This window comes from Pantherophis guttatus, chromosome 4 (genome assembly GCF_059756535.1).
Source record: "Pantherophis guttatus breed Tessera chromosome 4, ASM5975653v1, whole genome shotgun sequence".
Taxonomy (NCBI): Eukaryota; Metazoa; Chordata; class Lepidosauria; order Squamata; family Colubridae; genus Pantherophis; species Pantherophis guttatus.
In genome coordinates, this window is record NC_142066.1 from 24,879,083 (window position 1) to 24,891,929 (window position 12,847).

General features: G+C 40.3%; 1 protein-coding gene across 3 annotated transcripts in view; it reads right to left on the reverse strand.

Moving 5' to 3' along the window:
* Nucleotides 1–12,847, reverse strand: part of STX1B (syntaxin 1B) — a 111,557-nt gene that overhangs the window by 55,057 nt on the left and 43,653 nt on the right. For 2 of the 3 annotated variants that reach the window (XM_087893853.1, XM_034419836.3), the window contains exons 4-9: nt 12,672–12,746; nt 10,361–10,434; nt 6,989–7,097; nt 5,916–5,989; nt 4,848–4,985; nt 2,576–2,686 (exon numbers count right to left, since the gene is read on the reverse strand). In XM_087893853.1, coding sequence (XP_087749979.1) covers nt 2,576–2,686; nt 4,848–4,985; nt 5,916–5,989; nt 6,989–7,097; nt 10,361–10,434; nt 12,672–12,746 — 581 coding nt within the window. Of the gene's footprint in view, nt 1–1,729; nt 1,923–2,575; nt 2,687–4,847; nt 4,986–5,915; nt 5,990–6,988; nt 7,098–10,360; nt 10,435–12,671; nt 12,747–12,847 lie in introns of those variants that run through there. The other variant, XM_034419837.3, reaches the window with a different exon arrangement.

Consider the following 12,847-nt stretch of genomic DNA (forward strand, 5'->3'; position numbering starts at 1 on the left):
TTGACCCTGGTATATACATTTTTTTAAAAGATTAAAGGCAGAGAGAACAGAGTGAATTCAATTGGGTCTATTCAAGAGGGCAGAAGACACCCAACCTTACTGTGAGGTTCATAAGAATCCTCACATTTGGCATTTGAAATGGGAAATCCTTTCTTCCTAAAATAATAGGAAGCCCAAGTCATAATTCCTTCTGGCATTTAACAATCTCAAATACTCTAAATGCCAATTCTACCACCCTCCTCCCAGTCCTAATCTGACCTAGTTCACCCCACCCTTCTATTGGTGTTAAAAAAACAACAACATGCACACCAGGACAACCTAAGTGAGTGACATCACATCTGGTTTGGATCTATATTGAAGGCTGGGTTCGGATTTAATTTCTATTTAATTTCTTGCATTAGCAGTGAAACAAATTGTTCCTTGGCCCCTAGGTGCAAAGGCTGGAATAAGGACAATACGGCCTTGCAACACTATTCTGAACTAACAGAAATTCAGAATTTTATACCAGTATGTCCATGGATCAACTGGGTGCCATGATCACTGTCTCTGAACACTTAAATATATGAGTCTCTAGTGTTCTGGATAAGATTTTAAGTCATGCGCTTGCTATCCTGAGGACTTGGTGTTGAACTGCTGAAATTTCTATTCCTTCCGTCACAATAAACCAGATGGTTGCAGTATTGCTTAACAGTACCACGTTGAGACGGATACAGTAGTCATCTATCTGCTAAATCTTGCAAATGATGCTTAAGCACGCTCTTTGGGGAAAAGGGGGCTGTGTCGGTGCACCCAAAGTCTCCCAGAGTTACAGTCTACCTTGTGTATCACGGGAGCCATCACTGAGAGCACCTGGGAAATTGAGTCACAAGAGTTCTCAAGGATGATGGCATCCCTTGATATCTGAGGAACTGAGTTGGTCCCTTTGATGTGATATCAGCCTTAGCTAGCCTCAGAGCTAATGCAGATTTCTGCCAAGGGAAGATGAGGCTGGTTATACTAGGGCAGCAAAATCTGCATATGGAGGAGGGTGCAGCAGATGAGTAGACTGTGCCCTGAGAACTGACTCAATTTTTTTTCCAGGTACCTACGAATGAAAACGTTGACATTTCTGAAAAGTCTGAATTTTAAAAACAAAACAAAACACTTCTTCTTGGAAATCATGTGCTATGTTGCCCTAAGGAACACCAGCACATGCCTTTTCCCATTTCATTTATGGAAAAAGAAAGATCAGCATTGGTTGATGGTATGGATAACCCTTTCTTTTCCCTCCACAAGGACTGGTGATCTGAGCAATTCGCTACTGCTATGTGACATTTAAATGATGGTGGGGGGAGAATGTACTAGTGGCCCTAAGCAAGTGCTTGATATACCAGCGTGAGTACTAAAGTATTTCACATTTTTTCCTACCTCTCTGCATTGTAAATGATGGCCTGACAAAGATGAATGCTTGATTCATGGCTATGCTCTCTCCCATGCCACGTAGGAAAAGAAGACCATGAGCCATTCCTTCCCACGGGGTTAACCGCTGAGATGAAAGGGGAGAAAAATCTGTGGGGCAGGCAGGAATCACACAGTTTGGACCATGGTGCCGTGGGAAGGACAGTGTGACAACAAGGCCCCTGGATGAGGCCCAGAATACCTGAATATTCTGGGTGGTACCCTGGTGCCCAGCAAATGAGTAAAAATGGATGAAGAGATGGATGCCGAACAACAAACTTAGATTTGCTGACCCAATAAAGTTGTTTTTATCTATAGGTAGCTGGAACATGTGCTGTTATATCCACTGCATGTACAATTTTTAAATTATTATTATATTATTATTAATATTTTTTTGCTTTAATTTACAACCCAAGAGTGCCCCCGATGGAGGAGGCCAGTACTATACCAAGAACCACACAACAAATTATAATCATTATTTTCTTCTACATTACCCAAGAAAATCCACGGAGCAAGACAGAGAAAGAGAACAGAAGGGAAGCGCGGGGTGGGGGGGGGGAGGAGACAGAGAGAGAGAAAGACAAAGGGAAAAAAAGACAAATATTAGTAATGCTTGGAATAAAATCTATGAAGATTGACCACCAAAAGGTGTTTCATCATGTTATTAAGACAGACTCACCTTTGAAACCTAGAAGTTGGCACATAAAAGTAACCTGGTAAACCATAGGAAGAAAACATTTTCATTTGAGCAGATTCCTGCCTTGTATTTTATCAACTACAATCTGTGATTTAAAAATGGCTCAATAAGCAAACAACAGACCATTATCCTTCTCCTCACCTTGCTTTGCTTAGTGATCTAGTGGTCTGCAAAACAATTCATTCCCAAGATATAAAAAGTGAATATTTCTCCCTGTATATATTCCATACCAAGGTCCACTGGATTACCATCCAAGCCTCTTTGCTTTTCATATTCTTTTCCTTGTCCTTCTTTGATCTCCTTTCCTAAACTTTTTAGCCCTCCCATCTGTCTTACCTCCAGATCACCCCTTTGTAAGTAAGTGAAAGTACCGTCCCCTTTTCCAGCTATACAAATTCCCAAATTCCTTGCTTTTTCTGATAATCAGACCCACTTACTCACCCTTCGAGCCTTGCTCTGGTATTTTACAGCTTTCTTGGTGTCAGAGACGGCTCTTTCCACATAATCCACAGAGTGCTCAACATTGTACTCGATGCGGTCAATCATTTCACCCTGAAACAAGGGGGAAAGGAGTCAAGGGAGAACCGTTGTATGTTCATGTTTGGGTGGGTCAATATTCTCAACAAGTGTAGGAACAGCCTACCAAACTTTAGCTGAAGGACACTAAGGCTAAAGACCAGTGTGCAAACCATCCCTCAGCTTGACAGCCAACTGGGAATATGAATCTATGGAAGGCCAATTCTTTCTGTAAGGTTTTACTTATTCTTATTTATTCACTGAATAAATAAATGTAATTTGTAGTTCACGGTAGTTCAGAGATGTCCCAAAAGACAACCGGACTTTCTTGCTTTTTTTCTTTGAAAATGTTTTGCTTCTCATCCAAGAAGCTTCTTCAGCTCTGCCACCTTTGGGACTATCATGATCTGGATGATTGAGAATCTTCATAGATGTTGTAATTCATGATATTCATCCATTATGTTGGTGTAGTAGTTTTTTTCATACAAGTTACATTTGAGCCTAAAAGGACATAAGCATTTTGTGCTTGAACATCTCTCTCCTCCCCACCTTCTTTCCCTGCCTCCATCCATCCCTCTCTCTCTCTCTTCTCTCTCGCTTCTTTCTGTTTTCTCTCTCTCTCTCTCTCTTTCTTCTCAGCACTGACTAGTTGCAGACCTCCCCACTCATTAGAGAATTGAGGGAAGAGTTTCTAGCATGTGTGGTGGGGGGGTGGGGGGAGAGAATGAGGAACATTGCTTTCAGGAAGGCTTGAATTCTGAGAAGTGAAGAGATGTTGATGATTATGACTCCAAGCCACAATCCCACAGTGAAATTTTTCTGCACTGGTTTCAGCACATTTTCATTCTTTGTCTCATCACATGTGTGAGGTATCTGCAAATGAATGTTTTCTGGATAATTCTTCAAAATCTTCCAATCTAATCCCTGTCACTCTGCCCATTAGAGGCAATTTATTCTGTACTCATCTATAATGCTTACTCCTCACTAAGCCCTCTGTGCGTGTTTTTGGAGTTCTACAAACTGATGAATGCTTTCCAAACCTGCTAATAACAGCCCTTGCATTAGATAATAAAAGTTTAGACACAAAAGGATCAGTAATTTTTGCATACTGCCCCTGCTTAGAAGTGGCCATAGAAAAATGGGTGGTCAGTGCATCAATCCCTCATGTATAGATTTGAAATACAGGCAGTCCTCAACTTACCATTTATTTAGCAATCATTCAAAGTTATAACAGTACTGAAAAAAGTGGTTTATGACTGTTTTTCACACTTACAACTGTTGCAGTATCCCTGAGGTCACGTGATCAAAATTACTGTGCTTGGCGATTGGCATATATTTATGATATTTGCACTGTCCCTGGGTCTTATAATCACCATTTATAACCTTCCCCTCAGCTTCAGACAATCAAAATCAGATTTGCTTGAAGATTGCATAATTGTTTAAAACAACTGCAGTGATTCACTTGACAACTGTGGCAAAAAATGCCATAAAATGAGGCACACCCCAAATAACAACTGTCTTATTTAGCAATAAGAACTTTGGGCTAAATTATGATCATGTTGAGGACTACCTGTATGTCCTACACTCCTGGAATAGCTTAGCAAAAACAAACAATTTAAAATATGAGAATGAATTAGTTTACAAAGAGACAAAATTAAATAAAATAATAGCACAGGAGAAGAAAGAATCCAAATCAATAATATTTTAAAAGCGTTAAAATGATTTTTAAGATGTAGTACTTAAAGAGCTCATTAACATAAACTAATTTTCAAAGTTAATATTATGTAAAATTAAAGAACCTTGGCTCTTTAAAACATAAAAATGTAAAGATTATCATTTTGACTTTTATCTTGGTGGCAAACAAAAGTCACTGGTGGGTCTCACTAATGATTAAAACTGATCCACCATTTGCCAACACCTGACTTCCAAGAAGGGGCATTAGCCTTAGAAACAGATCTCAGTGCAATGAAGGAGATACCTGGCTACAATATTATGCAGGATTTTAAAGGAATAGCCTGGCATTAGGAGACCTGTAGAGAACAAAGAATTATTGGAGTGTTTCTGAAATTATTTGGTCTAATCTCTTGTTCTGCCCCCTCTTCCCCAGTTTCCACCAATCTTTGAACAAACTGAGAAGTCCAGGTGATCTTGAAAGATAACCTGACATTGCCATCCAGCTCTTTCTACCCTTCCGTACCTGACTCTCGACCAACATAGCCATGTCCACAAACATGTCATGAAGCTCCCGAATGCTGGTTTCCAGTTTGATGATCTCGTTATGCCGGGTTTCAATCTCGTTCAGGGCCTGTTTCGTCATCTGTGAGTCCATTTTGATCTGGAAAAAAACACACACACCATGTGGGGCATGATTAGAAGACAGGAGAGAATCTAGCAGTGATTATCAATCCAACAATTGCTCCTACCTACTATATCTGTCATTCCTTTGGTTAGTAATTTGGAACATAGAAAGTGGACATGGACACCAATATGGAGGGAGGGAGGGAGGGAGGGAGGGAGGACAGAAGGAAGGAAGGAAGGAAGGAAGGAAGGAAGGAAGGAAGGAAGGAAGGAAGGAAGGAAGGAAGGAAGGAAGAAGATGATAGGATATTTCTGTCCTGCTCTCTTCCCCCTCCCACCCCACTCCAGATCTCCCTCGCTTCCTTGGATTCTGGCAACTGGATTCCAATCACCAAATCAGTTGGAGAACATGGTAAAAAAAATATTTCTTTCCATCCCTCAAACACTAAAACCAGGAATCATCCAAGGGGAATGAGTGAACCGAACTGACAAGAGAAAGTACTTCTTGCACAGCATGTAACTTGCCTGTGGGAATAATTGCCACAAGATGTGGTGAAGGTCGCAAATTTGGGAGGCTTTCAAAGAAGACTGGGTAAGCTCATGGGGGAAAGGTCAGTCAAGGGCTCTTGGTCTTGGAGATTTAACACTAGCCCTGTATTAGGGACACAATGGCTCCAAATTGCAGGAGGAGGAGAATGGGACAGGACAAGTCTCCATCTCCTGATTGTAAGGACCTGTGGTTGGTTAACAGAAGAAACAAAATACTGGCGTATGATGGGCCTTAACCTGATCCAGTAGAGCTATTCTTACATCCTTATTCATAGTGTCTACAAATTCTTTGAGATCTTGCTATTGCAGCCACCTTTCTACCATGGGAGATCCATCTTTGAAATGCTCAGCAACTCCACATACTTTCCAGGCTACATTCTACCTGTTCTACTAGCCAACTGAGGCCCCAGATACATACATCGTCAGTGAAAATCGCCAACTTTCCACTCTCTAGCATGTCTTCTAACTCTTCATTGGTTGTTGTCCTGCCAGCTACAAGAAGGAAAAACAGAGCCATGAGGAACAACTGTATGGTGTGATATAACACTGTCTCATAGGATCCAGCTTGCTTTTGGACTAATTCTCAAACTGCCTTGCCTCCCCCTCTGGTTAAGGAAAAATGCCTGAATTTGTCTTTCATTCAGCTTGTTTCTAAGATGTTTAAAACCATCACTTCTAAAAAGGAGCTTCCCATCAATGGCTATACAAGGGGAAACTATGTTGCTGTGAATTGGCGTAGGAACCAGCCCTCATTTGGACTACCTTCTCATAATTTGTTCTGCCTGATTCAGAAGATTTTGCGGAAGGGGCTCACTTTAGGTCCCCTCACCTAGATTCCCCAAACTGCAAGGCTTGGGAGGAGGCATTTTCAAATGCTATCCACCTTCTTTGGAGCAGCATTCCTTCTGAGCTCTAGATGGCTTCTAATCTGCTGGGTTTCAAAAGACCATCAATATTGCAAACATTTCATTATCTGACAAGGTAACATCATCAGTGCTAGTCAGTGTAGAGTTTGATTCCTGTTTATGTTTATTTTTATGTATTTCTATTTCATGTTTCTAAACTGCCTAATCTCCCTCAAAGAGGGCCTCACTCGCCTACATACTCACACTGATGATGTGACATAGCTGGGTAATGAAACGTCTGCAAGAAAACAACCAAGCTCAGAGAGGACCAAGGACCCTACAGTTCAACTCTGAGCTGCCAATATTCTCTTCTGTAGATTCCAGACTGCAGTTATTTATGTGCTTGCTTGTTTGTTTGTGTCAGAAGCAGAAATATTCATGAGCAGCTCTCATCTTTCTTACAACTAATGTCACAAAGATTTCCCCCTCCCCTTCCAACCTGGATTATCCATCTCTTCTGGGGGAAAGCATTTAATAGTTACCATCTAAGAAGAAAGCGAGGGATGTGTTTGTTTTTTTAAAGGCACTGCATTAGGCACCCCCCCCCCTTTTTAAGCCAAACATTTAGAAAGGTAAACAGACATACTTATCTCCAGCTGTCTCTGGATACGATCTTTGCATCGATCTCGATATTTAGACTGAGTTGTGTTGTATTCTGTCATCACCTCCACAAATTTACGAGATAGAGTGGAATGCTAGGGAAGAAAATGAGGAGATGGTTACAGAGGCAAAGCAGAGAGAGAGAGAGAGAGAGATAGGAGAGAGCGATATGATGGATGGATGGATAAATAGATTGATAGCTGGAGTGATAGCTGGCTGGATAGCTAGATAGACAGAGACAGATAGAGTTAGAGATAAAGATAGGAATTAGAGATAAAGATAGATAGGCAGATAGAGATAGAGATGTGTGTGTGTATAGAGACAGACAGACAGACATAGAAAGACACACAGACAGACAGACAGACAAAACTTTCACTTATTTATAATTCTTTTTTCAATCTCTAGGCCTCATTTTGCCTATTTGCAAAAGTGGATGGATGGATGTAGAGAGATAGAAAGATATAACCCTGCTGAAGGTTAAAAAAAACCTTCTGTCTCATCCTCTGTTTCAAGGAAGATTTGATTCCATTGAAACTTAAAGGAAGGGAAAATGGGGTTTATATTGTGTATCTTTTTGAGTCAAATTCTATGCCCCAAAGTATGATTAAGGTGTAAATCAGTATTTTTTATGATCAGATTTTTTTAAAAAATCTTAATTTGAAAACCTGTTGCATCTATAGTGTTTAAGGGAGGAGAGGGGATAGGGCCAAAGCATGGAAATTGATCTTAGCTAAGCAAAGGAAATGATTACAAAAACAACCCAAACAAACCAAAACAAAACTCACATATAGATTTAGTAGTTTCAAGGAAAAAGAAGAAGAAGATTTCTACTAGGAAAAAAAAAACCATCCAGAAAGTCAGGGGGGAAAGAGAAGGAGAAAGACCCCATGGATGGGATTACAGTTTCAATTTTAAAAGTGTTAAGATACTTAATTTAATACCTGGAACAGTAAAGTATATTCTGTAATGGGCCACAACACACAGTTGTAGTTGATTGATAGAGAGTGTGGGCGCCTGCATGAGGCAATCTATGTTATAATTGGTTGTTGGGTGAAAAAAGGGAGTTTCCCTTTTTCCCGCCTTTTTTCTTCCGGTGTGCTCTGCATGCTGTATGCATCATGTGATTTACTTCATGATTTACCTCATGATCTTAGTCTGTACCCGACCACCTTGTCTGCTGTAAATATAGGTGCTAAATATATGTATTTATATAAAGCTACAAGTTTGGGTCAGCGTCTCTGACTTCATTTGGATGCCAGCTGCGCAAATTCCCTGACATAAAGAGATTGGCTAGAACAGCTGATTAGGAGCTGTTGTTGCCGAGGATCTTAATAACATGACTGCAGTTTTTAATTATTAATAATGCAGCTGATAAACTGTATCGTAACTTGGGATTCGTATGTGCGTTGCTGAAAAAAATAAAACATTGTTATTCTTTCTCATACTGTAGGCAGCTGTTGTTTTAGATAAGACAGTCTCTTAAGTGTGGAACAGCACTGTGCACCTTTGAAGAATATGCCCTGGGAGCATTACTCAAAATCAAGGAAATTTAGAATAGTAAATAATCAGATGGAAAAATATATAAAGCTTTATTGACTGAGAAAAGTCATTTGCCAGGGGCAAATAATCAGGAGCATTTATTGAGTTCAATCCACAGAAGAGTTTATCACTGCTATCTATACACGAGAGTCTGGTCAACTAAAGGTCAAAATTAAATTGGCACTAGAATTCACAGGGATCTGTCTCTTGTGACAGCGCAACGACTCCAAACTAATGACATTTTTAACTCCGCTTTCTAGCTCAACCTGCTCTTCTCCTACATCAGTGTTTCCCAAAGTGTGGTACGCGTACCCCCAGGGGTACGGAAAGAGTTTGGTGGGGGTACGCGTTGCACCGGAGTTTGGTGGGGATCACGTGGGAATATCCACTGCACTGTGCTTAGCTGCGCCCACAAAACAAGGAAAGAAATAGGCGCGTATCGCAGTTTTTACACGGGAACTGGGGCCATCGTACATCGTATCGCAACTCATTATGGCGGGAACTTCTGCGCATCCTTCGCGCAGCTTGGGTTCGGCCATTTTTAAACTGCGGGAACATTAACAGTTGACGTTGAGCCACGGAGCTGTTTAAACATCGGAGAATTGCAGTGTTATCTAAGTGTTTCCCAAAGTGTGGTACGCGTACCCCCAGGGGTACCATATGTTTTTTATGAGGGGTACTCAGCGTTACGAAAATTATAGAAGGGGTACACATATGTCAAAAGTTTGGGAAACACTGTCCTACATCATCAGCTCAAAGAATTAATTTTGGCTGCTTACTGGATGGCAGCTGTAATTGTGGTCATGAGTTGAATAAAGAAAAGAGATGGCAAAGGAGTGTCACATCTGCAATATAAATCTTGCCTTTCTAACATAGGATACCCAACTTATGTTGGCTTGAGGACCACACTGGCCTTCACCCAGCATGTCAAGAGCCATGCTAGAAGGCTAGCTCTGCATTTGGTCCTGATTAAAGGATTGTAAAAAGTTAGGGAACCTCTTTTTTATAATACGGGTGTCCTTGTGGATTTTAACTCCCAAAATTCCCAAGCCAGCATGGCTAACTGGGGAATTCTGGGAGTTGAAGTCCACAGATCTTAAAAGTTATTAAGGATGGAGATCCCTGCTTTATACTATAACTCCGTTGCCTCTATTCTGCAATCACTACCTCATTTCAATCTTTTTAAAAAGAACTCTGCCCAATTTGGAAGTTGTTTCTGTTAGGTTCAGCTTGTAGCTTACTCCTAACCTGTTGGTCAGGCAATATATCTGTTTTTTTAAGAAACAACTGAGCCATGTAATCAGGGTTTGCTGAACCCTGTAATTAGGCTACAGTGCATAAATAAGCAGCGCAGAGAAGCATTCTTTCTTCCTGATTGTTCTTTGTTCCTGTTGCTTCCTGCGTCTTTCTGCTGATTGGTGTTAGACTGAATTGTTATATGGTACTGTATACCAAGAGTTACTAAAGTCTGTTTGCTTTGGTAAGGGAAGATACTTACTGGACTGATATTACTGTTTATGACCTTGGACTGTTTTACCTACACCGAGACTGCTTATTATCTTGTATATAAAGTATTTTTCTCACACGAGCTGCACGTTTATCTCCTTCCCTGTGTGTTTCTGCTCTGCTTGTTGCACAAGCAACAAATACTTTTTACACACACCCTAACAGTTTCAAAAGAAAAATAAGAGCGTACATAATTGCTAAATTCCAATTAAGAAACTAGCCCAGGCAAGATTATGGAAAAAGCAAAAGAACATTGGAAAATGAAGAAAACAACACAAGAAGTAGCTATCGGAGGAGATCCAAGACAGAGTACCTGTGTTTTCCGGATTCTCAAGTCAGCGGAGGATCGGTTCTGCACTTCTTCCTGCTCAATTCCCTGCTCAATCGCTGGAGAAAGAAAATAGATGAGGAATCAGAGTTGTAGTACAGAAATTAAAAATCAGTGAGTTAGTGCAACCAACATCTGAATTGTTGCCCTTAATGATGAGCTGGTGAGCTACAGATAAAGTCTTTCAGGCTAGTTATCAGCCCCACTAATAGAAAGGGGCTGCAATAGTATGTGGGAAAAACCTTGTGAAACCGTGGGAAGAGATGCTACCTAGAGAATAGTCAGGTAACATAGATTGTAGCTGAAAAATGGACAGATTTTGTTAATAGATTTTGTGTATAATTTTACAATGTAGTACAATTAGTTTATCTGGTTGTTTTCTGTCTGATCTACCTGGTAAGGCTGACATCAATTAGCAAGTCTGAAAGTACAATTCTCCCATGATCTCCTTTACAGCCTGAAAAACCAGGGAAGGTTTCTTTTTCTTGCCCTACCCATTTTACAGCTGCCAGCTATGCTGTCTCTTATCTGACCATTTCCTAGGCAGCATCTCATTCCCCTGTCTCCCAAGGTCTTTTCCACCTAGCACTACACCATGAAATCAACTCCATTAGGATGTCTAAAACTACTTTTTATTGAGATTGCTAGAATAACAGAACCTTGCAAATCTGATTGTATTGCACCTCCTCTTTATAGTTCATTGAATTAGAGCAGTGTCTTGTCTGAGTTACTTCTGAATGTTATCTGGATGTTCTAAATCTGAAAAGGCTTTGCCCTGCTTTGCTTAGGTAATGGAGTTGGAATATCTCTGTCAAGATCATCTTCCTTACTGTGCACACTAGGACATCCTCCCGCAGTTTAGAGTGTTTCCATCTATCTGATCCCTTCATAAACAAAGCCATGAAAGTTTCTAGGTCAAGACAGGCACAAAAAATCAGAACCATAGTTAAGTTCCAGTTAAGAAAATTTATTTCTCAAGCTTATAAACAAAAATCTAATCAACTAACGCTCAGCACTAAATTAGCATTAGATAAGAATCAATGGAATTCAAGGGTGACAGCTAGACTTTAAGTATTCGTGGACACATAAGGATTATAGGCTGCATCCTCTCTTGACTCCGCCTCTGCCTCTTCTTCTCCTACATTACCTGAGAATTAATCATCCTTTGCTGTGATAATATAACTGAAGCTTTGCAAACTATCTTAGGTTTGTAACTCGAGAGTCAGTGTGTTGTAGCGATTACGATTAATTTAAAATTTATTAAATAATTCATTAAACTTGCTATTAAATTTGCCTTAAACTTTGTTCTCAATGATGCTCTCAACCATCAAAGAAATTACAACCAAATCATTAAAACATGAAATGTAAAAATAAAAGATGCCAAGCATAATGAAGTGCAGGATCTTACACTCCCTTGCCAAAGGCCTGGATGAAAGATGCTAGACTATAAAAATCCACATTCAAATCCAAATAAGCTTTGAACTGACATTGGACCAGTCATCACCTTTCAGAACAATCTTCCACAATTGTTGTGGGAATAAAAATCAGAGGAGGGAGTATGACATATGTTATCCTGAGTTCTTGGAGGAAAAGCAATATAGAAACATAACAAACTCATTCACTGGACAAGTATGTGTGTGAGAGAAAGTAAAATGTGTACAGGTGGTACTTTGATTACAATGGCAATTGGGACTGGAATTTTCATCACTAAGTGAAGCGGTTGTAAAACATATCATATGCCCACTTAATTTAGCGACAACAATCCCAACAGTCCTATTGCTGTCATAACCTCAGGACTGCATAAGTAATTAACCAAGGACTTCCTGGGAGCATGACATGGGAAGAGATAGGTGTCTCAGACAAGCAGGCTAGCAGAAAATTATAGTGAGTATGGAGGTGACATGGGCAGGTGTGTGGATGCTGCAGGCAGGTGCTATGGGGCACAGGGGGGTGAGTGGTTGCTGTAGATGCCATAGGCAGGTGCAGATGGGTACATGGTACTGTGGGCAGATGCTATGAAGTGTGGGCAGGTATGCAGGTGCCACCAGGAAGCTCTATGGTGCAAGGTGAGTGAGTACGAGAAGGTTGAATTCAACTCCTTGTGACTTTACTAACAGATCAGTATAGTTGTCTTTGAAATAATTCAAGATAAGAGTAAAAGTGGCCAAATTTAAAAGGCAATTTTAAGAATCAACATGATGCTGTTAAGTCATGCACTTCACTGAAAGCCCAATAAAGATACATTTTATTCTAACAAAAAGAAAACAAGACATAAAGCTGCAACTTCAGCTCTTACCTTTTAACTTGGAGCGCACCTTGTTAGCCGTCTTCTTGATGTCAGCTGTGAGGTCCTCCAATTCCTGCTTAGTTTCTGCAAGATGAATAACAATAAGAGGCACTGAAGCTTAAAAACAAAAGAAAACTATGCTGAGTCAGGTCAAGAAGACATCTAATCCAGCATTCTGCGTTCCA